Source organism: Megascapheus bottae, chromosome 6, assembly GCF_031878675.1.
Source record: "Megascapheus bottae isolate mThoBot1 chromosome 6, mThoBot2.hap1, whole genome shotgun sequence".
NCBI lineage: Eukaryota > Metazoa > Chordata > Mammalia > Rodentia > Geomyidae > Megascapheus > Megascapheus bottae.
The window spans coordinates 30768902-30795617 of record NC_143514.1 but is presented as its reverse complement, the minus strand read 5'-3'; the positions used below and the strand labels follow the sequence as shown (position 1 = coordinate 30795617).

Here is a 26716-nt window from a genome sequence, read left to right as displayed (position 1 = left end):
AATATTATGGAAATTATCATCAGTCTGCAGCTTGCTTTACAAAGATTAGATATCTCTTTCTTCTACAATTCCCTTTTTCAAAAGCATGGCTAGGTCTTTTCATGTGTAGTCACAATCTTAAAATTTAAATACAGTGGTACATAGATAGGATCAATGAGGTCACTGGTTCATATTTCAGATTTCAAGAGACTCTTCATATTAATGAGTCAATACCTGAGGAAATACTTTCATATGATCAATGCAGAAAATGTTGCTATTCAAATATCTAAGTAGTTAACACTTATCAGAATAGATTAAAAGCTTGAATATTTGTTTGAAACAACATACCTCAGGGCAGAAAAAGCCACCTGTGTTGAATCAATTCATTCTTATTCATTTACACATTGTCTCAAAGGCATTTTTACATTATACTTCCAAACTAGGCATGCCCCAGAGTTCTGTTCTTAGAAATCTAGCAGATACCATTTGCTAGTTCTTTTTTCTATGGAAAAAATACAGTAATTCAATGTAAGAATGGAAGTGATTATAAATTGTTCCATGGAGTAGGAGTATGTATAAGTCTTTCTAGGTTTATTCATGGAAAGCCATGAGAGAAATCTTGGCACTCATGTAAGGTCATAAATACTACCTACTAATTATATATTTAATTTGAAGATTCATTTATATTGAATCTTTATTCTAGAAAACAAATATCATTTTATAAAGGTTTTTTGCCTTTGCTGTATTTTAGGATTTTTTTCTGTCAAAGTGTATAGAAACAACAAATGCTATATCATAATTGATACTTATATTAAATCCATCTTGACATAATTAAGTGCTGCTACATAGACACTAATAAACTGAAAGCCAGAGTATCTATATTTAATCTAATATGCATTCTATTGCATATTATTTTTACCTGTGAAAATGCTGGTTATACAATTTGTGTTCATTTTTTAAATAAAAAGTAAAAATTAAAAAGTCATAAGGTGGTCAGTCAAATCACTGGGCATTTCATTTTTTCATTGTTAAAATATTTTTAAAAAGATAATCAAAATACATTCAAACACGATAGAAACTTTAGTTACAAATTTGGAAAAATTTTTCATAACATTGTGCAATGATAAATGGTAGCACTAAAGGTAGCAGAACATTCGTAAGAGATAAGGTTTTAATTGAAAAGGCAGAAGAAAATATCCAAGAAATATAGTTTTCTAACAAGCATAAATGCTGTGATGTAGCGAAACAATGTGAGCACTGATTTATCTAGATAATCCACAGCTTTATTTATTAATCTTAAGAATCTGCACTTAGGTATTTGTACTCTGTTTATCTGCACTGGAACCAAGATAGCAGGCACTAAATGAAAGCCCACGAATGAGTGCTCAAGTATGGTAATGGTAGCTATTGGGAAAACCACAGTCACTGTATGCATCCTTTTATTTTCTGGTCTTGTAGCTTGAACTCTGGGCTTGGGTACTGTTCCTGAGCTTCTTTTGCTCAAGGTTTCCTTTGTGCTCTACTACTTGAGCACACCCACACTCCCACTCCAAATTGTTCTGCATAGTTTATGGGAGATAAGAGTCTCATGTACTTTCCTGCCCAGGCTGGCTTTGAACCCCAATTTTCAGATCTCAGACTCTTGGAGTAGTTAAAAATATAGGCATGAGTCACAGGCACATGGCTTATTGTTTTTGCTTCAAAATGATTCCAAAATACAAAATACCTCTTTCTCTCTCTCTTCCCCCCTTCTCTTTCTCTCTGTTTATCTCTCTTTCATTAACACATAGAAAACATATACATATGCAATGCTTATTCTAAGTATTAAAATGTTAATAACATGCAAACTTCAAACTGATACTCCTCCTGCCTCAATCTCAGGTGCTGGGCTGATACCATGCTTGAATACCCTTTCCTAACCTTCCTGTGTTCCTAGAATATTTGAAGTATTTACATATTGTTGACACTGTAAATGACTATTTACGTTACTGCTCTTGGTACTCCATCAAACACAGAGCCTGTTGGAAACTGCAAGCAAAAATGATGCAAGGCCTATGTGGCCTCAAATAAGAAAGATATATGTTAAGCATGAAATACTGTGCTTGCAATATTTTGCTCTTCTTATATACCAGGAAGATATGACAGTTATGTAGACCCACTATATAATCTGGGATTAGGATGATAAATTTCCTCTTATTGCTTTTGATTTTACTTTCTATAAAACTTTTGTTTTACTTCTCATATTGACTTCAGCAGGTGTGGGAGCACTACCTGTTTTTCTCACTGGTAGGGAAAATAAAAAATTATTGAAAATGCTATGTTTCTTATAGGCGAAGCACTCCTAAATCTAGGCCATTCCTTTTAGAAATTTCCCTTAGCGGGGTATATCTGATCATAATGCTTCTTGTTAATATCTGTTAGAAATTTCAAGGTCAAAATTTTGGTAAAGAATCTATTTGTCTTTTCACTTTAATCTGAACCGGTTTGGGGACAAAAGTAAAAGTACCACTTGACATCATGTATTACAATTCTATAATTGTTAACATGTCAATATTAATAGAGAACAGGAACAGCTTGTTAACCATTCACTTTCATTGAGAAATTGAGAGTTTATCTTCTTTTGGGAAACATAATACATAAAAGCAGAATATAATATTAGGGGAAACGGAAGTGCTTCACCCATTTCTTATGCAGACTGACCTTCAGGCTAACCTGGGAATATCATACACAAAGTCTACCAAAGATAAATAGATTCATTAAATCCAGATGAGAACTGTGTGAAAGTTTGCAGGACTGGTTTATAGATAAGTCCATCTAATGGCTGTATACTTTACTATAAGATATCTTTTCCTTTGCAGAAGTAACTTTAAAAGTAATTTTAAATAAACTTTTCCTTTCTTATTTTAGAGAAATGTTTCCATTTTTTTCTGTCCCTTGCATACATTTTAGCCTTTTCTTTTTCATATATACAATGAAAGTTATCATTCCATAATATTTCTACTTGTACAAAACAGTATCAGACATGGTTTTCTCAGTAGAGACGAAGAATTAAAGGAAGATAAAATATGTCTTCACATGAAATACTCAGGTCAGAGCCACCAGTGAAGATACTTGTGTTATGTAGCCTTAGAATACCGGCACTCAATCAATTTCAACTATTTTAGCTGAAAACTGCCTGGTGGTTGCACTTTATGTACTCAATCAACTGAGAGAATTAGAAACAAACTTCTGGGATGATTAAAACATATAATTCCTGAACATAATTGATTTTACCATGTCATTATAAAATAATGAAATTATGATAATTCTCTACTTTTCAATGCAAATTTTTTCTCTACTGGGTTGCTCCCCTGAAACCATAAAACACTCATGGGAAAAGGAGACAGCAGAAAATAAAATGTAAAAGATGACTAGCTTTTGGTCAAAACATATGGAACAAAGTTGCCCAAAATATTGTCCCAATTCCTCTGGTGGCAATTCATTCCATTGTAGAATCTTGTCAGAGTTCCCAGATTCATTGACAGACTATTATATTCTAAATGGTAGTTGAAAACCTTCTCCACTTAGGAATGCTCTTGAAGCATATAAAAATATCTTGATTTAGAATGAAACATATAATACCTGCCAAATTTGCAGGATTGAAACCACTTTCAGTAAGAATTAAAAGGCCCTCTTCCTTGCTGTAACAGCACTATCAATATACGATTCGTCTGCTCATGAGAAATAGTAGGTTCTTTTCTCTGACGTTGTAATTCAGCTTAAAATCACTTTATGATGATAGGGTATATAAAGATGATAAAACTGAAAAGATGACAGTCTAATCTCCAAAGATGACCGATCATCGATAAAAGATTAAATAACCTAAACATTTGAAATGCCAGATTATCAGTTTGTTGGCATACTCGCAGTATTTCAGGATGAAGAGACACCCCTGATAAGTGAATTTTTTTCATGTTCTGCAAAAATCTATCTTTATCCAAAAGGGACAAATAAATGATAATTGTTTTGAATCTATAAGCTTGTTTGTTTTTCTCAAGCATAATACAATATATGTAAAATATTAATAAATGATATACTGCAAAATGCTCCAAGTGCTTTTTTTACATTATAATGCCTGAATTAAACACTTTTTAACCATAACTCTTTGGAATGTTAATAATAATTTCATATATACGTACAAGAATGATTAGACACGCTGGTCCTATAAAACTCCAAATAAAGTTGTTTTCTGTGCTAAGCCAACATCTGAAAAGTAAATAATATATAAACCCATAAGTACTTTGTATACACTTAAACAAAGCAACATTCTCAAAGACATGCACAGAATATTCAGAATTGTGCTTCACATGCTCAAGAATTATCTTCACTTACACTTTGGTGGTGCCATAATATCTGTATCCCAAAGCTGCTGAAAATCCCACTACCACAGCTGGGCTGAGATAGCCAAAGATATAAAAGTTCTTGTGCAAAAATCCTTTGTTGTAAATGACTCCCACAACAATGAGGTAAAGGTGTATGCCCTCAATGCACATCCACGCAAAGGCAGCTAGGAAGAAGTAATGGAGCAGACCCGCGATGATTGAACAGAAGAGCTAGGAACCAAACAGAGAAACCATGCGCAATGAAAATATCATGACATCGCTTTTGTGTTTCCCATTAGGTGGTACTGTTTCACACCATGATTCATCACATTAACATATTCTTGCTGTAATAGCAATTAAAAAATGCTCTATACTTCTGCCTTTAAAGAACATTTTAATTTTCAATTCATCCTGTGATAAGATTAAGTTACTGTCCTTAAGCAGAGATGTGCTATCTTATGCATGATCTATGTTGCTTAAGATTTTTTTCACATATAAACCATGGTATCTTGGAGGAACATGTATTAACTTAATATTAATTCAAAAAATATATCCCCTCTCCTTTACTCATATGAAAATTTGAGTGACAACACTGAATCTGCAAAACAAATAATTTCTTCTCTTAACATATTCAGCATATGATTGCTTCAATTTTTTAAAGGAGTTTTTCAAATAAGATTTTTATAAGAGGGCTGGGATTTTAGCCTAATGATAAAGTGCTTGCCTAGCATGCACAAAGACCTAGGTTCAATTCCTTGGTACCACATACACAGAAAAAAGCCAGAAATGGTGCTGTGGCGCAAGTGGTAGAGCTCTAGCCTTGAGAAAGCCCAAGGACAGTGCCCAGGCACTGAGCTCAAGGCACAGACTGGCAAAAAAATGATTTTTAGAAGAGTATTAAGTACAGTTGAGATGATTTTCAGTTAAACATGATTTCTGGGTTATTGAATACTTAGAACTGGACGTAGGCTTACAGAAGTACAAATAAGAGCAAAAGTAGGGACAAGCTCCCTTATTATTTGAATGAATTATACCCGTAACTGGAGAGGTAACATAACAACCATCCGTACAACACTTAGTAAAATAGAATAAATTTCAAGAATAGCAAAATTTTATTCTAAAATGTATTGGAGAGTAACATCTAAGGTTGAGAAGCAGAATGATCACTGGAAAAATGCAATTTGAAGTCCATTTCAATGTGGAAATGAGAGGTGATATACAGTATTGAAGGTGGCAGGATTAGATAGCTCTAATCAAGTAAGCACTGCGAAGAAGAATTAAGGAGCAAAGATAATGGTGGGAAGAATCTGAGAAGCAGAGAGGCTCTAAGGGTTATGGACTATGTATAAAATTGGGAAGTGGGGTTGCGGGAGGGAAATTGGGACAAAAACATGAGAAAGGGTATCTATGTGTGAGAAGTAATGCACCTTCTTTCTGTCCAATATAACTGTAACCCCTCTATCCATTAAAATAAACAATAAATAAAATTGAGAAGTGCCACAATTAGTAGTACAAAACATTAAAACGGATATGGAATTTATAGTCTAATGTCAACTCTTTCAGATAGATGCTCTATGGCAGAAGAAAACCTTGATAACTGGTTTTTAGGTTTTCATTCTTGAAATATTTCTAGGAAGAATAAAACTAAAGAGGCACTTAGATGTTTTGTGGTCATAAGAACACACTTCTTCAGACTTTGACTGCAAGGAGTGCTATTGACCCAGAGTGGCTACTGTTACGAACTCCAGTGCTGATGGATCCATCTTTCACAGGCTGCTATAGCCATTGAGTGAGTACAGTAGGTTGCTAAAGCTTCCCTCTTCCCTAGAGATGAGGGAATTCCTCTGACAGGTGTCTTTGGTTCAAGGATTTCCAGGAGGACTTGTTGACAGCTCTGATGAACCTTTTTTAGTATGCTACTGCTCTGTAAAGCCTTTACTTATGTACATATATTACAGTTTGGTCAGATGAACCTTATCTGTTGCTGTCACTTTCTGCAGACTCCCTACCCTCTATTGTTTAATAGCTTTTAGTGATTCTTTATACTATGCTCGTGAATCAATACCATGTATTTCAATAATATTTATACACTAAAAAATGAAAAAAGGAAGTATGACTGAAAAGGCCACAATGGGGGAATGATAGCAGAGGGGGTGTGGGTGGAGATGGACAATGCATAAAAGAATGAGAGTGAATATAGTCAAAGCATTTATATTCTTGTATGAATCTAGATCATTGAAATCTTTTTTAAGAGAGTGAGAAGCTGGGTGCTGGTGATTCTGAAAACTTACTCAGGAAGATGAATTCTGAGGATTTTAGTTCTAAACAAGCCCAGACAGGAAAGTATAAGAGACACTTATTTTTGATTAACCGCCAAAAAGCTAGAAGTGAAAAAAAAGCACTTCCCGCCCCTCCAAAAATAGTAGGAGAGAAAGAATGCAGGAGAGAGATGGAGATGTGAGTGTGCATTATTCCTTCCTTTTCTTCACTTACCCTAAAACTACATGTTGATCTGTGGGTGCTAGTCTATTTTCTCTCACAACTGCCACTTGCAAATTAATTACAGATTTCACATCATTTTAGTGCCTCATTTTGGGAGGACTCTACATAACACAATATGTAATGATTTAATAAGGCCCTAGGTCAATAATCATGAGAAATGAGTATTTGAAGAAAGTGGAGAGAAGAGGTAAAACGAATTCTCTTATTTCCTCCTGTAAGCCCTACATACAGGTTTAGTCCCCTAGGTGAGTTGTATTTCTCCTTAGTCTTTGTTTAATGTCCATCTGAAAACAAAGCAAGTATTTCTTTGATTGGTTTTGGAGCTCTTATTTTCCCAGTAATTTATCATAAAGAAATACATTTTTGATTAGTTGTCTTGATATATAAACTGCTTTGATATTTTAGTAGTATTAAGTTTAAACTTGGAAATTACATTAACTTATAATAACTAAGAAGAAAGTACATTGTGTGCTTGCCCATTAAGCCCTTAATTATAACACATGCTTCTATGACATACATATTTAGAGAAGCAAAAAATGGAGAAAATGAGAAAAGTGAGGGGAGGCTTCTTACCTTATTAGTGTTTATGTTGATCCCAACAAGAAAAACAAGTTCTGCAAGGAATAGGCTACAGCACAGATTTTTGTGAATTGTAGTCCTGGTGCTTTGAATTTCACTGAAGAACCAGAAGGTAAAAATGCATATGGCAAGACAAATCAGTGAAATAATTATTCCGAGTTGAGTGATCCTTGTGAGGATATTATAGTCTTTAATACCCTAAGAGAAAATAATAATAAAGCTATAAGAGAATAACTCAGTTAACTTGTCAAAGGAACTACAATGTGTAATGAACTTTTTAAAAAAATCTTCAATATCCAAAGAAGTATTACATAAATCATGTAACACTTTAATGGTATTGAAAGTAGGAACTTTCTCCCTAAGCATAGTATATATTACTGTGTGGCCTAGCAATGTTATTGTCATCGCTTTTGCGATATTGGAAAGGTAATTCATTATTGTAATGGGAAATGGTTAATTAAAACAGATTTATCAGTGGTAAGTCCAAGTCTTATTTCTGTGGGGCAATTCATCTAAAACACATTAAACAAAGGTAAAAGAAAAAGCTGAATATACAGAAGACCAAAATAGTATAGTTCAGAGACTTTGAAATGGAAAATGTTGGTTTAATTCTATCCTGGTTAATATTTTGTTTTTTATACCAAATGGAAAGTTATTTGCTTCTATCTCAATTTCCCCCCAAAACCGATCTTGTGATTGACATTATTTTAAATAATATACTTAGCAATGAATTCTAAATATTCATGAAAGTTAAAAAATCTAGCCCAATAAAAATTATGATAGTTATAAAGTAAGAAATTGTAAAGTAATTACACACTGTAGGATATTAAAATATACATTTTGAAGATAATCATCTTGGAGTTTTTTTTTTTCTGGGCCATGGGGCTTGAACTTGGCCTGAGCACAGACCCTAAGCTCTTCAGCTCAAAGCTACTGCCCTACCCTTGAGCCAAGCCCAACTTCGCATTTTCTAGTGGTTAACCGGAGATAAGCGTCTCAGGTCCTTTTGTGCCAGAGCTGGCTTTGAACCTTGATTCTCAGATCTCAGACTCCTGAGTAGCTAGAATTACAGGCGTGAGCCACTGCACCTGGCAGATTTTTTTTATGTTTGAAAATCTTATGGATTCTATGTTGATATTAATTACAAATATGATAAATCATTTCCTGGATTTCAAATATTTTGTGGTATTTTGTCATAGCTAAAAAGAGTTCCACTACATATGCAAATTTTCTTAAACTCCATGATATATTATCATATATAAATGACTTTTGAAAGCAGCATTTAAAACTAGTAGTCAATGGATGTATATGTCATATATTATATAGTCTACTAGAAAATGATTGGAGAATTCTAGATTAGAAAAGCTAGAATCAATACTACATATTTCCTAGAAGACAGGGAGAAAAAGATAAAAAGTAAAAGAAAGATAATGTTGAGGTTTCACAAAAATATTAAATATTCATCACATAAAAATGAAACAAAACTATTCTTTAAAATGATGGGGATGAAGAGCAGAGAAAGGAACACAGGTGGGAAGATTTGTTAATGTGAAGGGGAAAATAGTCTTACAATTTCAGAACTAGAAGACATCAAAATCGCAAAATGTGTCAGGTGATTACAACGACATGAAGTGTGGGTTTCATTTGAATATGTTAGCTCACAACCTTCAGAAGACCAACTCCCATTGGTGGCATCAGGTGAGTAGTTCCAAAACACACATTGAGTACTACACTTATCTTTGATCTGAAACCAAAACAAAACATTTTACTGATGAAAACAACTGTGTCCTTTTGCTTTTGTCATGTAATTAATATGAATAAATAAAATAAGGCTGTTTTTCTTTTTCTTCTCTCTTTCTCTCCTCTCTCTCTCTCTCTCTCTCTCTCTCTCTCTCTCTCTCTCTCTCTCTCTCTCTCTCTCTCTCTCTCTCTCTTTTCATCCATACGCTTGTACTCAGGGCCTTGCACTGTAGCCTGGCTTATTTGCTTATGGTTGATGCTATAGTGATATATCCAGTAATATAGAGCCATATTTACTGCCAAACATTTTGCTAATTGAAAATGGAATCATCCTGACTTTTCTGCCTGAGCTGGGATGGTTTTGAGTCTAGAATCTCTGGTTTTGAATTTCTTGATCTTAGCCTTTTGGATAGATAGGATTACAGGTAGGAGCCATGGGTACCCAAATATATTAAGGTATTTTAGGATAGAAATTGAAATCTATATTCCAGTAGTTATATTTTATTAATCTTGTGTTCAGCGTTGTGATAATATTTATTATATTAAATAAGATTTTGCTTGTGCCATTTAAAACAGAAAATGAGCTGGATACTGCCTAAAATCCTAGCTGCTTAGGAGACTGAGATCTAAGGATTGGAGTTCATAGTCAACCTGGGAAGAAATTCCATGAGACTATTATATCCCATTAACCCACTGAAAACCAGAATTGGAGCTGTGGCTCAAAGTGGTAGAGTGCTAGCCTTGAGCAAAAGATGCTCAAAGACAGAGCCCAGGCCATAAATTCAAGTACCTGGATGGATAATGACAACAACTACACACACACACACACATATAGATGTAACAGATATTTATTATATGTTTAATGCATATCATATTGTGCATATAAATACCCAAATGTTTATTATTTCCTGAATATTTATCATTTCCATATGCACTAAAGATGCAGTAAAATATGAGCAATAAGAAAAAGCTAAAATTTTAATCTGAAGAATTTTAGATCTTATTTTTGTCAAGATTATGTTTACTATTTTTTAGGTTTGAGGTAATGTTTACCAAATATTTTTTTCTCCCTCTCCTTTTCCCTCTCCCTCTCTTTTGCGCCCATCTCTTCTTCCCTTCTTCCTTTACTCTCTCCTTGTCTATTTCTTTTTCTCTTCAATCCCCTTGCGCAGTTTCTGAAGTGCTGTTATTACAGATGTGCGCCACGATCCCCAGGATGCTTACAGTATCAAAGTATTTTTTCTTTTAAGCGTTCAGTTTCTGTTTACATTGCATTTTTGCCAGCTTTTTCCAATCTCTGCTTCCTGAGTATGCTGAGACTATAGGTATGGACCACCATACGAGTCCTTTATAGAAACATTAGTTAAGGTCAGGGTTTTCCTACAACCCACTCCTCACATGAATAAATGCTTCAGTTCAATCCTCAGAACTGTGAAAGAAAACAACAAAAAGGTTCAAAACCATTTTGTTCTTCAAGTTTTATTTTAAATCCATATTTTGAGCACCAAAATAAGCAGAAGTTTACTTCTCTGAGTATATCACCATGTTAACTGGCAACTTCAGGAAAACAAGTTACCTTTATGTGACTCAGTGTAAATGTAATGCTTTCAAGTTCATACAGTGTGGATGGCTTTGAGGTGATTGAGGCAGAAACTACTGAAGAGATGACTTGATCTTCTTCCTCAAAATTTTCACCAGGTCCCAGTAAGAAATGGTCAGATGAAGAAAGCAAGGGGCCAATATTCTTGTAATGGAAAAATGCAACTGCAATAGTGCCTAGCAATCAAATAAGTACATTAGATGAAATTCTTGTAAACCAAAAGAACAAACTTAAACCCTTAACACAAAAATGTTACTTTCAGACATCAAATGAAGACTCAGATGGAGCCTACATTGTATAAGCCCATGGTATATTATCAGTCCAGGTTGGCTTTTATACTCTCTGACCTTTCTTAATCAAAACTGCTCCATTCCCTACATCAATTTATTTTGAGAAAAATACTTCCATGTTTGTTACAGTAAATTAAAGTTAGAAAGTTAGGTAAGTCTACACTTAAATCTTAACAAAAATCAGGGTAAACGTACTTGTGGGATAAAAATTTTATTACATCCATGTGCAAATATATGACTTAGAGAGAGAACTGAAGAAAAATAATTACCCATCTATGAAATTGTAGTTGAGAACTGAATGAGCTACAACCTATCACAGAATTCAAACTTGTGCACATTCTGTTGATTCTATTTAATACTGATAACATATGATGATGATGATGATGATGATGATGATGATGATGATGATGATAATGGTAATATACACAATCCTCAGAAGAGAATATGTGGCCTCAAGAGGCAACCACTCACAGGCCAAGATAGCTCATACCTGTAATCCTAGCTACTAAGGAGGCTGAGATCTGAGAATCGCTGTTCAAAGCCAACCCTGAGCACTGAAGTCCAAGAGACTCTTATCTCTTAATTAACCACTAGATAACTGAAAGTGGCGCTGTGGCTCCAGGGGTAGGGTGGTAGCCTTGAGCTGAAGAGCTCAGGAACAGTGCCCAAGATCAGATTCCAAGCCCCACAACTGGCCAAAAAAAAAAAAAAAAGAGGCAACTACTCTTCAGATATAGCATATTAGAACATAAAGCTACAGTTATGAATGAAATTATTGATATCACTTTTAAAAAAGATTATGATAATTCTTGAAACTTCTGCTGCTAAGTAAAAGGTAGCATTTTTTTCTGTATGATTATGTGAGACAGGCATTGTTTCTATTCATGTTCTCTATCTTATCTTGAAAAGTTAACTAATGATATAATGGCCTTGTTTAATCTGATGCACACATAATGTATTTTCCTGATCTGAAACTTTTTTGTGTGTTTACTTTTATTTACTAGTTTCTGTTTTCCTTTGAGACATGAACTCAGAAGTCTCCATTTGAGGATGTCTTCACTTCCAGCTTTGTGTTATTTAATTGGAGGTAAGATAGACAGACTGGGTCTGAACAGGATTTTTCCTATCTCAGCCTCCTCAGTAGTCAGTATTATAGGCATGAGCCACTAATCAACTACTTTGAAAACTTGTCAAAGAAAGAAATGCATATAATTCTAACATGATTATAGGGGTGAAACTATACTTCCAAGTTATGACAAATATTCTAAAATTTGATATGCATAGATCAAAGTCTGATGAAGGACTTTTTAAAAATCATCAAATATTAAGTTTAAGGGGTGGTGAGTTCTCAGATCTTTTTAATTTTAATTTTTTTAAATTTTTGCCAGTTCTGAGGCTTGAACTCAGAGCCTGGGCAACTCTCCTTGGGCTTTCTCAAGTCTAGTGCTTTACCACTTGAGCCACAAAACCACTTCTGTCTTTTTCTGTGTATGTGGTATTGAGGAATCAAACCCAAGGATTAGTGCATGCTAGGCAAACACTCTACTACTAGGCCACACTCCTGGCCCCCATCTGAGAGATCATAATTGGAGAAGATCCAGTTACAAAGGAAGACTCAAGACAAGCTAGGTTTAAAAATTCTCACAATTACTATGATCCTTTCTAAAATTAATAATGATTCTCATCATTTACTCTGGGCAAGAGCTTCCTTAAAATGCTGTAAAATCTCTTTTGATCTCACTTAGAAAAACTGTTACAACATTTGTTCATTCTTAACATTTTGAACTTCTTCTAAACACTAAAATTTATCAGGAGTTATAAATCTCAGTAGTTTTAAGTCTCCTTTCCAAATCGGTAACTTATCTCAAAAGCTAGGAGTTCACCATTCCTTGTTTCTTTCTTTGCAATATTAATGCCAACCTTTTTGTAAATAGCTGTGCTAGAATTCTAGAGATTCCACTTCAGTACTAGTGCATACATTTGTTAAAGATTTTGATTCAGTTGCCATTTTATTTGGGTTTATCTATTTTTTTCTGTTTATCTATATTTTTATTATTATAATCCAATTCTAAGTTATAATCCAAACTTCTGGAAAAGTACTTGGAACATAGAAGTTCTGATTTTTCTTTGCGTAAAATTCTATAACCAAGATTTCTACCACAGACAATACAATGTATTCCTTAGAAAATCATTTGCATTTAAAAATGTGACTATATGGTATTAATGAATTTCTTCAGTAAGTAAAATAACTTATAGACAATATGTAGAAGATGTGATTAATTTGTAACTTTTGCCATTGCTTTTATGTCCCAAACTTGAGGAAAACATTTTTTTTTATTTATTGAGGGCATAAATTACTGTCACTGAGAAATGTCAGTTTGCATTTAATGTAACAAAGCTACCATACAAACAAACAGTATCTATTTGAGGTATTACTTCTGTGACAATTTTATCAGCTGTCACCTTAATAGGTATTTTATCTTTCCCTCAGCTTTGTCATTAAATTTCACTGGTTTAAATTTTTTCAGATATTATCCTAAATATTCTAAGTGTATTTGTTTGGTTGAAATATGGTAATAGATCAAGAGCTAAGGGTTTAATTGAAATGTGGCTTAGTTATCTTCATTTGCTTTATAACCATTTGTTATTTACTTCTTTTTTTTTTCTTTTGTGGGTCATAGGGCTTGAACTCCGCCTGATCACTGTCCTGAGCTCTTCAGCTCAAGGTTACTGCCTTATCACTGGGCCTGGGTGTTGTCCCTGACCTCTTCAGCTCAAAGTTATTGCTCTACCCTCAGCTGAGCCTCACTTTTCTCATTTTCTAGAGGCTAATTGGAGATAAGAGTATCAGGTCCTTTTGTGCCAGGACTGGCTTTGAACCTTGATCCTCAGATCTCAGCCTCCTGATTAGCTAGGATTACAGGTGTGAGCTATTGCACCGGGCTTGTTGTTTATGTCTAAAATAAAATGACAAGAACAAAGTGGAGAGAATAATATTGATGTGTGAAAACAAACATACATCAGTGAAATAACATAAAACAAAGCAAAGTGAAATAAAAAAATTCTCCTGAGAATGCATGTGTATGTACTTTTAGTAATTAAAAAAATCATCATTTAATGATATAGTGTCTCAGAGATCAGAGACATTTGTTTATTTATAACTACCTAGTGTTTCAGAAAATATTCCAACTTATGTTTTCCGTAAATAAAATATTTTTGCCTTTCAACAGTTACAACAAAAAGTCTCTTAATAGCCTTCTACTTAGCATATTGTTTCAAGAGAATAAGGAAATGGTTAAATTGGAATAGTAGTAAGTGCTTCACTTTAGATAATTGACAAGAAAAAGCTGGTTGGGCTGATTTCTTAGTTAATTCTCTCCTTTCTAGTCCTGGTTCTGTATCTTTTGCTGGTAAACATGAAGACAAAAGCATTAACATTACATGTCAGTTTCCAAATCCACCCCACAGTGGATGGTGCATGACCATGATGTAACATTTTCACTCAAGAGTTTTAAAGTTGAGCTTTAGATTAATTGAAGTGGTTATTGTTGAAAGCCTGAGAAATGGAAACTGCAATGAGAAGTCTAAGCCAACTGCTATTGTAAAAACATATTATCTCACAGATGCTGGAGGGGATGTGGCCACTACTACACTGTTGGTGGGAGTGCAAACTTGTTCAACCACTATGGAAAGCAGTATGGCAGTTCCTCAAAAGACTAAACATAGAGCTCCCTTATGACCCATCAATTCCACTACTTGGCATTTACCCAATCATCCAGAAACAAGGACATACTAAAGCCACTAGCACAACGATGTTCACTGCAGCACTATTTACCATAGCAAAGATATGGAACCAACCCAGATGCCTCTCACTTGATGAGTGGATCAATAAGATGTAGTATTTATACACAGTGGAATTCTATGCTGCTGTCCAAAAGAATGACACTGCCCCATTTGTAAGGAAATGGAAAGACTTAGAAAAAATCATATTAAGTGAAGTAAGCCAGACTTAAAGGAACATAGGTCCAATAGTTTCCCTCATTTGTCATAATCAGTAGAAACCTTGGGTTCTCCTAGCAGAGATTTTCAATAAAACCCTATTATAGGCCATATAGGATGGGGCTAAATGAAAGGACCTCCAGGATATAAAAACAAAAGCCATATAATGAGTGATTGTTGTCCTTAATGTATTATGTTATCTCTCATCTCTTTTGCTGTCCCTTGGTTATCTCATATTGTTACAGTATTTCACCTTGTTATCTGATGTATTGTATATATGCGTATTTGGTTATTTGAAATCGGATAGGGAAAGAGGGGGGAAACAAGATGAGGGGTGGGGGTGGGGGGATGGCAATGGGGACCAAGACATGAGAAAGGCTATAAATGTATGTGAAGTAATGCACCCTCTATCTGGTGAATATAATTTAACCCTTCTATTAATTACAATAAAAATATGGAAAAAACATATTATCTCAATTTACTTTGCAACAAATGACAAATCTGATTTAATGGTGACAAGTAAGTACCTAATTCATTCCAGTTAAAGTTTCTCTCAGCTATTCATATCAGAATGAAATTTTCAAATGACTTATAAGTATTCTCTTCATACATATCAAATATTTTTCTACAGGATAGGAAAACCCATGTCAGTTATAGGTATGCATAATATAATTGAATACATGAGTATTGCAAATTCATTGTCATATTATATATAAGATGATTAAAATCCTACCATTTGAATCATATGCTGTTTTTCTCTTTGGAAATATTTTTATGTAATCTCCTTCCACATTCATATGAGGATGGATATGTTTCACGTGATATGAATCAAAAAAGAAAACTTTAAGAGCTGAAACAAAACCATCAAAACAATAAATATTCGGAAATTATTTTAATCAATATATATAATCAGTGTTGTTATATAGAAACAAATTCCTCAATAATTATATTTAAGCTAATATCTGGCAATTAGAAGCAACATATTATGAGCATATTTATAAGTATTAAGTTTTCTAAGTTGAAAAGTTTTATATTGTTCATTTTTCTATAACATCATGGCTTAATCTTTATTGAAGCTAACAAAAAATAAAATATACAAGTTCTCAGGGGCAAAGTTACTAAACAAAGAGAAATAACTATTATGTCTTCAATTATAGTATGTATGAAAGAAATATAACTTTCTACTTAAAGAGTTATTGAACTAAATGATTGAGTGATAATTTCCTTATCGAGTGCATTTTTACTTTTTTATTACAGTAACAGAAAGTTAAGGTATATATATGTACACACATATGTATGTTGTATGTATTTATATATATTCATATATATTATATTATTTATTATATAAACTAAATAATGTATGTATTATACACATATAAATTTATAAATAAAAATTTAAAGTATAATGTATAGAATTAAATATATAAATATATTTATATAGATGTATATCATGTTTGCAACCTTTTTTTTGCATTTTTTATTGTAATTAGTAAAAGGGTTACATGATATTTGCCAGATAGAAGGTGCATTAATTCACATACATTGATTCCCTTTCACATGTCTTGGTACCCATTTCCCTCCCCCCCCAAACCCCCCATCCATCTTGGTTTTCCCCCCTTCCCTATCAAATTTCAAATAACCAAATACAAATAAATTCAATATATCAGATAACAAAGTGAGATACTATAACAATATGACATAACCAAGGGACAGCCTTAATCAGTGATAGAACTTGACAAGATAAAAGGGATTGTAAGTCTACTAAGAGGTTATCACACAAAGAATGTGAAACAGACACATGCAATTGTTATTTTTTAAAATATATCTAGTTTGACTGATAGGTATCCTCAGTTTAATCTAAGTTTCTGATTTTTGAGGGGGCATTTTTGGGGTTTCAGTTCAGGGACCTTTGTTTGCTAAGCAGGTATTTTTCCACTTGAGCTACATTACCAATCCCTTTTTGTTTGGGCTATTCTTTCAAGATGGTGATTCCCTTACTCCTAGGTCAGCCTGAACTTGTGTAGTCCTATTTGTGCTTTTCTTTGGCAATGGGACAGCAGGCACATTTTCCCTAGCCACATTTGCTACCTTGTGATAACAGACTCACACCATCAGGCCAAAACAAGATTTTGAACTTTTAAGAATGACTTGGTGCTGGGTGCCAGTGGCTGCCTCCTGCAATCCAAGCTACTCAGGAGTTTGAGGATTATGGTTCAAAGCTAGCCAGAGCAAGAAAGTCTCTGAGACTCTCATCTTCAATCAACTACTCAAAAAAAGCTGCAAGTGGCATTGTGCCTGTAGTGGTAGAGCACTAGCCTTGAGCCAAAGAAACTCAGGTGCAGAACCCAGATCCAGGGTTCAAGCCCCAGGAACATCAAAAAGAAGAAGAAGAGTAAAAGAATGACTTGTGTGAAGTAGGAAATGTTTTACTTTACGATTGTGAATATTTCATGTTATCAAGAGACAATTCAGAAACTAAGATGTAAATATAGTGTATCAGACAGAACTAATACTGGTCATGGCAGATCTCAACAAATTAGATATGACTGAGTAATAATGATGCAAGAGTAATATACGCAGTGTACTTAAATTCTTAACGGCTTAGAAATAAGAACACGTAAACATACAGAAAGGGAGATCTAAGAATTCACTATTTTCACAGTGATACTTCATTCCTATTGCTTTTGTGATATGAGCCACCAATCATTACTCCTTCTGAAAGACTATGACCAATCAAACCAACGATAGTTCAAATAATTTCCCCATTATGTTTTGGGAATGCCTTATTTGGAAATCACTCCTGTTTTAAAATTGACTTTCATATCTTACCTACATCTGTTGAATTTGTACCAAACTGAGTAGTCTTTTGGAAGTTCTGAGAAATTCCTAAGGTAGCTTGTTCAGCAGTATGCAGGAGTTTTGTAAGCTGAGTCCTTCTATGATTCATTGATAATTTGTCCCAAATCGCAAATGTATTCTTTTGAACCAAGTTATTCATGGTTTTAACAAATTCCTATTTTTTTTAAAAAAAAGCAAGTCTTTAAAAAGCATTGGGATTTCACATTGATCACAAATGTACAGAAAATATATTAAGAATTAAAAATCAACATACTCACAGTGAGAGTTGAATTAGAAGGGGTGGGCTTGGCTGAGACAGTATTATTCATATAACTTAGTAATGGAGATGATTCAGCCAATATTTCTATATATGTAATTATATCCATCAGTGAAAGTTCTGTCCCAGAATTTTTATAGATTTGATGTAGCAAAATCATAGGATCATCTGTATGTCCCATCTAAGCAAAAAAATTGGAAAAATAATTTAAGTAAATGTGTTCTTTTGGAGGACTTTTTAAAAAGAAGGTCTATATGATAAACTTATTCTAAGATTGGTTTTCTTGTCTTAAAATATAAATAACTTGCCCGGCTAAACTTGAACCATAACAATCATCAAATAACCTGAATTTATTGTCAATGGATTAGCAAATAACTAGAATAACATAGAGGTTATTGCAGGAAGACACAGAACATGTTTGAATAAATAAGCTACAAAAATAGTTTTTGAAGTAACATTGTAGTCTTCTGTAGATAATCATATCTTAGCCAATGAACCTATTTTAACATTTGAGCCATTTAAAGCTAATAAACACTTACACATTATGTAACTTGAACCAGATTTTAAATAACTGATGGTATTCCTTTTCTGTGTGATTAGATGTACATGTGTTTCAACTGATAATTACTGGTTGCTTTGAGATTCATACTTTGAGCCACATTACAATTATTTTATGAATACTCTATTTTATTCACTTTTGGAGTTACTCACTTAGAAGTGCCAAATGTAGTTTCATTCAACTATGTCTCCTGAGAATGTGGGAATGAGTCTTAAGCCCAAAAAATAGCTTCACACTTGTATTCAATAACCTTTCTATACTAAATAGACATGATATTGGAAATGAACCTCAGAACTTGGAGAATGAGGGAGTTTTGGAGGGGAAAACCTGGTAGTAAAGAGGGAGGGAGTGACACTATTCAAAAAGAAATGTAGGGGCCGGGAGTTTGGCCTAGTGGTTAAAGTGCTTGCCTAGCATGCATGAAGACCCGGGTTCGATTCCTCGGTACCACATATAGAAAAAAGCCGGAAGTGGTGCTGAGGCTCAAGTAGTAGAGCTCTAGCCTTGAGAAAGTCCAAGGACAGTGCTCAGGCCCTGAGCTCAAGCCCAGGACTGGCAAAAAAAGAAAAAAAAAGAAATGTATTCATTCCCTAATTTATATATCTGTAATGGTAACACTCTGCACATCACCTTTACAATAGAATTTTTTAAAAATCCAGCTAGGAACCCTCTATACATTACCTTGATAATAAAAAATAAAATGAAAGAAAAAAATCCAAATAGGGTAACACATTATACAAAAAATATTTTCTGACCAACATTTTACATAGCAACTAAATTAGTGGATCTACTTTCTATTTTTCTATACATTGATTTTATTTAGTACCTTATTGGTATTTCCATTTGTTAATATGCTCCTCTGTTTAACACCTAGCCATTTTGATTTGTTAGTTGGTTATGGTTTGCTTTGTTTTAATAAATTGAATATGAGTTCTAAAAATGTCTACATACACTGAATGATTTCAAATTAATCATATTGGTGAACTGAAAACAATACTTAGATTTTAGTTTTGAAGGGTTTGAATTCTATGTAAAGTTCAATTGCTAGGTATTCTTTTGAAATATAATGTTATAAGACACTGTAATTGAGACCATAATGGCAAAATGAATTGTAATTGCACTTACTTTTTTTAAGGTTTTTTTAACAGTTGTAGCAACACAGGCATTATCCAAATGGCAATTTTCATTCACATTTTCTAGAGAAAAAAATAGATGACATAGTAAGTTTTTCTTAAGCTGATGTATTTTTCTTAAGCTGATATTACTGATGCTAATGATTTTGATCATCCACTTACATATTAAAAGCATGTTCTCAATATTTAAGTTTCTATTTCAGTTTTAAGGTAATATTTTACTGAAAACTTGAACAAAATTCTCTGAAGAATTAGGAAATGAATTTTGACTTCATAAAACATGATGTCTACATCTTCCCAAAGGGACATAGGCTCATTGGTTTCCCTCAGTTGTAATAATTAGTACAAACCTTGGACTCTCCTAGCAGAGGATTACATAAGCTCAAAACCTAGATACACATGGCCTTATAGGATGAGGCTAAATGAAGGGACCTCTAGAATATGGAAGCAAGAGCCATATCATGTGTGATTGTTGTTCTTAATGTACTATGTTATTTTTCTTTTGTTGTCCCTTGGTTATTCTCATATTGTTACATTATCTTACCTTGTTATTTGGTATATTGTATATATGATTATTTGTTTATTTGAAATAGGAAAGAGAAGGGGGGGGCACAAGATAAGGGGAGGGGCAAAGGGAGGGAAATGGGGGCAAAAACATGAGGAGTATCAATGTGAAGTAATAAACCTATCTGGCAAACATAATTGTATCACCTCTATTAATTATAGTAAAAAAGATAAAATATTAAAAAAACATGATGTCTACATCTTCTACTAAATAAGACAATACCCTTTTTTAATTTATAATGAAAGAAGGTGGGCAGTTTTGTGGAAATACAGTTGTTTACAAATGTGAAGTAAATGCTTCACATCCTTCTTTGATAATACATCGAGCTTAAGAACCAAAGTACCTTGGCAGGATAAGTCTTCATCAGGTGTGAACAGCAACTTTCCTGTGGATGTCTGATAACCATCCTTGCAAATGCAGTGAAACCCACCAATCACATTTTCACATATGGCATGATCTCCACAGACAACTGATTCACTGCACTCATCTATATCTGAAAAATTAATTTTTAATTTAGTGTTCCTATATTTAATGCTCCTTGTAGAAAACATCAAGATACATTGCATCATAGTTTCAAATAAAACTTCACAAGAATGCAAGGAATAATCTATCATTTGAAACAAGGAAGAGCATACTTAGTCACACAGTCATGCTTATTTATACATGCATACATATAAATATATGTATATATGCATGCACACACATTTATACACACACACACACACACACACACACACACACACGCAAAATTTGGCCTACCCATCTTGAATGTATTTAGAATTCTAGTTATGCACCAGTTTCAAGTGCTTTGTCATAGAGATCATTTCTAACTTTAAAGGTTTAAGATTTAGTTAATAAGAAAAGCTGAGTTTTCAAAATAAAATGCAAGCTATTTGTCTTCTGGTTTTAAGCTAAGCCCTAACTACACTTATACATACAATGAAAGACTGTAGCACTTTTTTGTCCAAATTTCAATTTTCTTTCTCTCTCTATATATTACCCTAAACAGTAACTTGTAGCAGAATATATAATATTGAAATTTATCACAATTTATTAGTTTTATTCTGATTATACTTCAACTATGATTTTTAATATGATATTATCATAATGCATAGGGAAAGAATACATTAAGTATAACTAAGTCTCATATTGTCATTTGTTCCTATATTATAACCATAAAAGCCCTGGTTTTAAGCTTATATTATTTATATATTTAATTTAAATATTTATATACTATAGTGAAATATGCCCTAAACTCAGAAATACAGTATAAATGCTTTGCTTGGGTTAGGAGTAATTAAAAGTAACCAAAGGGGAGGAGGAAACACAACCGAAGTATTTAGATTACCTTAAGTTAATGCAAAAATTTTGTGTGTCTAAATTAGCTCTGTTATCTTAAGAATACTATTAGATTAATAAAAGAATATGTAATAATGACTTCATCATCTTTACTAGAGAAAAGAGTTATCAAAGTCCAATTAAAATATCACCTAACTTGTTACCTTAAATGTTTCTAATTTCACACTTAGTAATAAATACAATGAAAAGTATAGGAAACCATCCAACAGACAATAGCAAAATGCAGAATTTACACAATCTTTTGCTAGATTCTTAAAAAGCATCATCAACTAGAGAACTGTTGGTAATAAATTTTAAAAGTCAACTAACAAAGTGAATGAGGGTTAGAAATCTCCTTGTTCTCCTGATCTATCTACTCATGCTCTGTTCTATCCATAAATCCAAGTACACTATCTCAAAAGAATCAGAATCATTACCGTAATGACTTTATTTCACTTTCCCTTAGTTTCACAAATACTCAAAAACTACCACTGCCCCAAAATTAAAGGGTGACACTAAATTATGGGGGGAAAAAATCCAGCTATTGAGCTAGAAAAGATATAAAAAAGCATGACAAGCCGTGCTGAATATTTTAAAACTATTAGTAGCACAGACTCAGGTAATTATTATTATTATTATTATTATTATTATTATTATTATTATATTAGTATTACTATCATTATTGTTATTATTATTATTATTATTTGATACTGTGGATCGAACCCAGGATGCTGCATTTGCTAGGCAAGTGCTATGCCCTTGAGCTATATCCTAGCCCTTGGTAATTATATTTTTATGAAATAAGTGGAGATCCACTTGGGACTAAAGCCAAGATGAGTTCTCATGAAAAGCACTGTGCATCCAACTGGAAAAATACACAATGAAGATCTGAGTAGAGCCATGCAGGATCAAAACAACATGAGCAATATGTCCTTTGTAAATCCATGTTTTATTGTTCCAGATACCATTGATGGATACTGGTAAGGTGTTAATTTTTCTCAATTTTAAGACGAATTGCATTTGTAATATTCATGGGAACTTTGTCCCCAAACCAATCTCTGAATCCCATAAAAAGTATTGCTCTATATATTGCGCTATCCACCCTCGTGGGCTTTGGATTTCAATATCCACAGTGTTGGCTCTATTTCATTTTCTCCCTGTGCTTCACTCACTATTTTGGAGACATCCTTGGGTTTTTCTGTGGTAATTTTAGTCCTCCCACATCTCCTCATTCAGCTTGTAGACATCTTAGCAACTTGAACTCAGTAGGTAGTGCAGATTTTGACTTTACTAAGTGACATCCAATCATAGCAATAGTTGTCTAATATCCAGGGTTTAGAATTCAAGATGAGTATTATGTAAAGTTTGGTCTTTAGACTCAACATTTTCTCAAAGAATAATACTAATCTCCTCAAGGTAATATTTTTCTAACTGCTGTTTAGTATATACTTTTGTTTCTATAATGTCTTGTTAAAATGTAAACACCAGGTTTACTAAATTTGATATAGTCACATTTGGCCATCTTGAAATTTATGGAGCTTAACACAGTAATGTTGGATTTACCAGACTTACCTGTTGTAGGCCAAGGAAGTCAAAGGAGTTTCAACTCTCATCCAAACATTTCTCTACTCCTTCCTTTTGCCTGATGGCATAAGGAGAAGACTAGAGCCTTATAAACATATTCCATCTTGAGATGGGATTAAAAATATGATTGACTTCTATTTTGGCATGACATCCATACTATCTACCCTGGTAATCTCTTGCAGGACCTATATGGACTAAGCCTAATAAATCTACTATTTCCATTTCCTGCAAGAAAAGGGACTGGATTAGCTGAATAGAAGATCTCTTTTTTTAATTTAATTTAATTTTATTGTAAAGGTAATGTACAGAGAGGTTACAATTACATAAACAAGGTAATGAGTTCATGTGAAGGTACTAAGAGTAGTACCTACGAGACAGCAGCTACCTCTTATTCTAACTGGAAGATCAGGATGAGTGAGTTTATTCATGTTTCATGCTTTCTTAATTTTAGAAGCTTGTGAATAGATACATATGGAAATACAGATTGATAATGAGATGTCTTCCTCCATTGTCATTTCTTGGTTGTTCCCAAAGCTAAGAAAGGAAAACTATCCTGTTCTTCATAATTGGTGATATGTAATTATTCCAGTCAGGCTAAGATTGATAGATCAGATTTAAAAATTAGCCCATTTTCTCTACTACAAATTTATTGTCTGAATTTATAGAACAGAACCCTCAAAATTACTAAATACAAACACATATATCATGTTTACATATATCCAACAGAGCAGCAGTTTATCATCTTTTAAAACATAATGGTGTGATAGTTTTGGTTGTATGCTCATGATTTGGGGCTATCACTCAGTATTTCTATTGAATGAGTACTGTCAGGAGTCTTAAATTACAGACTATTTACATTTTTAAAATGACGATATTCAATCATCTTTGCGTGTGAGTGTGTGCATGTGTATGTTTTCTCAGTTGTCTCCAGTTCAGGTTTTCTAAAGTAGAAATTCTTACTTGTAAGAAAGATAGAGACAGAGTACAGATCTTTGTGAACTGAGGGATATTAACTGTAAACCTGATCAGATGATGTGCTCTAGAGACAAGGAACATAGGAAATAGAACAGTTAGAATTGTGTTGAATTACAATGATCAAGATATTATAAAATAGATTTATTTACTAGCACCGCTTTTCCTACAGCCTACACAATGACAAATTAACTATAAAAACTTAATGATGTTACATAACACTGTAAGAAGATTATCAACAAGAATATATAGTCTTGAGGAGAACAAACAGTGTTACTATATATTTCCTGGTACAATTTCACAAATTCCTACTTCTTAAATATATTACAATGGTACATTTCATGAAAATATTTTCCACAGCTACTGAAGGTTATGGTTCAATAAGACTAGCATTATTTTCTTATATATATATACATATATATATATATTTTTTTTTACAATTTAAGTCTTTTATAGTCTTGGAAAGACTGATCTACCACATTGCATGATTCAGTGTGAATTTCAAATGGTCTACGCACTTCAGTAACCTGTGGAACTAACAATAACTTCCTACACGTAAGACTGTGTCCTTATTTTAAGTGTGTGAATGAAGAGTAGTCCTTCACATTCTTGAGGATAAGATGAAGCAAATAAATTCTTTGCTGCTTTTATAATAGAATACATGTGAAGCAAAAACATGTATGACTGGATGATTTCTTTGATACAGACATTTAAATTTTCCTTGAATACTCACAAATTACCATAAATTAATGTGCATATTAGCAGATTTCTTCTTAGCTCACTGTTTAAATTTATCTGGGGAAATAACAAAAGCTTTATTGTGGTGTATATGAACTTGAGTATGCCTCAATTATCTAGTTATTCTTTAACTATATGGGGTATCTACACATAGAGATTTATTTCCAATATTATGTCTACCTTGGGTATGTGATTAAATTATTAGTTTATTTATCAACATTTTGATTATATCATAAAATATTTGTTGTAGATAAATGGATTAATATTTTGCAACCACTATCATTGATTTATCAAAGTAAAAGTTTTGTTCTCCAACAAATTTGCTTTTGAAAACAGTCCTAATCATTTTCTTATACCATTGGATAAATTATTGCATAATATAACATTAGCAAAATTAAGAAGTGAGTAATAATTCTGAAAGTGTTTAATGATTAGGGTACAATCAGAGACTAGCAGAGTTTCTTTCTACATTTATTATTTAATCACTGGAAGAAATAAGCAATAAAAGAGATGTAAGAATTTTAAGTTCAAAGGTTGAACTTACCTATGCAGAAGGTCCCATCATTAGTGATAAACCTGTCTTGATTACTGCTGGATTTAAACCCTGAGGCACACATACAGTAATAACTTCCCTCTGTGTTAGTGCAGTTAGCATTTTCACCACAGGACTGGGTTAAATTTCCACACTCATTATCATCTGTGGACACATCAATTTGAAACATCATTTTGTATAATTTTCATGAATTTCTTCTATGTTCCTATAATTTTTGAGCAATTTAAGGAACTGTAGACATTAAAAAATTTGCCTTCTTTGCATGGTTTATGATGTGAAATATTTGTGGATGCAAAGCAAATCAGGACATCTTAAGCAAAAATAAGTATACATAGCTACTGAATCTATGTATGTGTTGGCTAAATTATGAATTTATAATTTGCTTTACAGCCATTCAAAGAAAATCATAGGTAAAAATTATGAACTGAAATGCTCTTTCTATATTCTAGTTGAGTTTATTATTATTTCCTGGGAAAATTTTGTATCACTGTGTTTATCTTTAAATTTCCTTCCTTCCTTTCTTCCTTCCTTCCTTCCTTCCTTTCTTTTCTGTATACACACACAGGCACAAAAATAATGAGAAATTGTATCATGATACATACTACAATATTCTTATAGATTAACATAAAGGTTATAATCTTTTTTATAAATCAGACATTATATTTTTATTTTCACTCAAATAAGTGAAACAGATCACAATTTATAAGAAGTGAATCCAATAGTCGAGAGAGAAAGAATATTTTTGGGAGGCAGAAACCTTCTGATGGGTTGAGTTGTGGCTCAAAAACCTATGATCAAATAATATTCCCATGCAGTTTTACAATGTGACTTTATTTGGAAAGAAGACCTTTGTAGATCTGATGAAGTTTTCATATCATACTAAGTTAAGTGTGTTCCAATCCACAGACTGGTGATTATATCAAGGAAATAGAGAACAGAGAGAGAAGAAAACATACTACTAAGGATATAGAGACTAAAATAAAGCTGCTGCAAGCTTAGGAATGCCAGGTAGAGTTCATAGTGACTACAAAACTAGAGAAAGGCCAAGACAGATTTGCTGTCTGATTTTTTTTTTTTTAAGGAAACATGGCCCTTCCTAACCTCTTAAT

The 26716-nt window shown here is 33.1% G+C and overlaps 1 protein-coding gene across 3 annotated transcripts in view; it reads right to left on the bottom strand.

The window, feature by feature from the left end:
• Positions 1-26716, bottom strand: part of Adgrl4 (adhesion G protein-coupled receptor L4) — a 77560-nt gene that overhangs the window by 14252 nt on the left and 36592 nt on the right. The window contains exons 3-13 of one of the 3 annotated variants that reach the window (XM_090334545.1): positions 25599-25751; positions 20766-20915; positions 19850-19920; positions 18167-18346; positions 17880-18063; positions 15784-15900; positions 10738-10937; positions 8992-9165; positions 7416-7619; positions 4351-4571; positions 4158-4224 (exon numbers count right to left, since the gene is read on the bottom strand). In XM_090334545.1, coding sequence (XP_090190671.1) covers positions 4158-4224; positions 4351-4571; positions 7416-7619; positions 8992-9165; positions 10738-10937; positions 15784-15900; positions 17880-18063; positions 18167-18346; positions 19850-19920; positions 20766-20915; positions 25599-25751 — 1721 coding nt within the window. The remainder of the gene's footprint in view (positions 1-4157; positions 4225-4350; positions 4572-7415; positions 7620-8991; positions 9166-10737; positions 10938-15783; positions 15901-17879; positions 18064-18166; positions 18347-19849; positions 19921-20765; positions 20916-25598; positions 25752-26716) is intronic. The other 2 variants (XM_090334546.1, XM_090334547.1) reach the window with 2 other exon arrangements.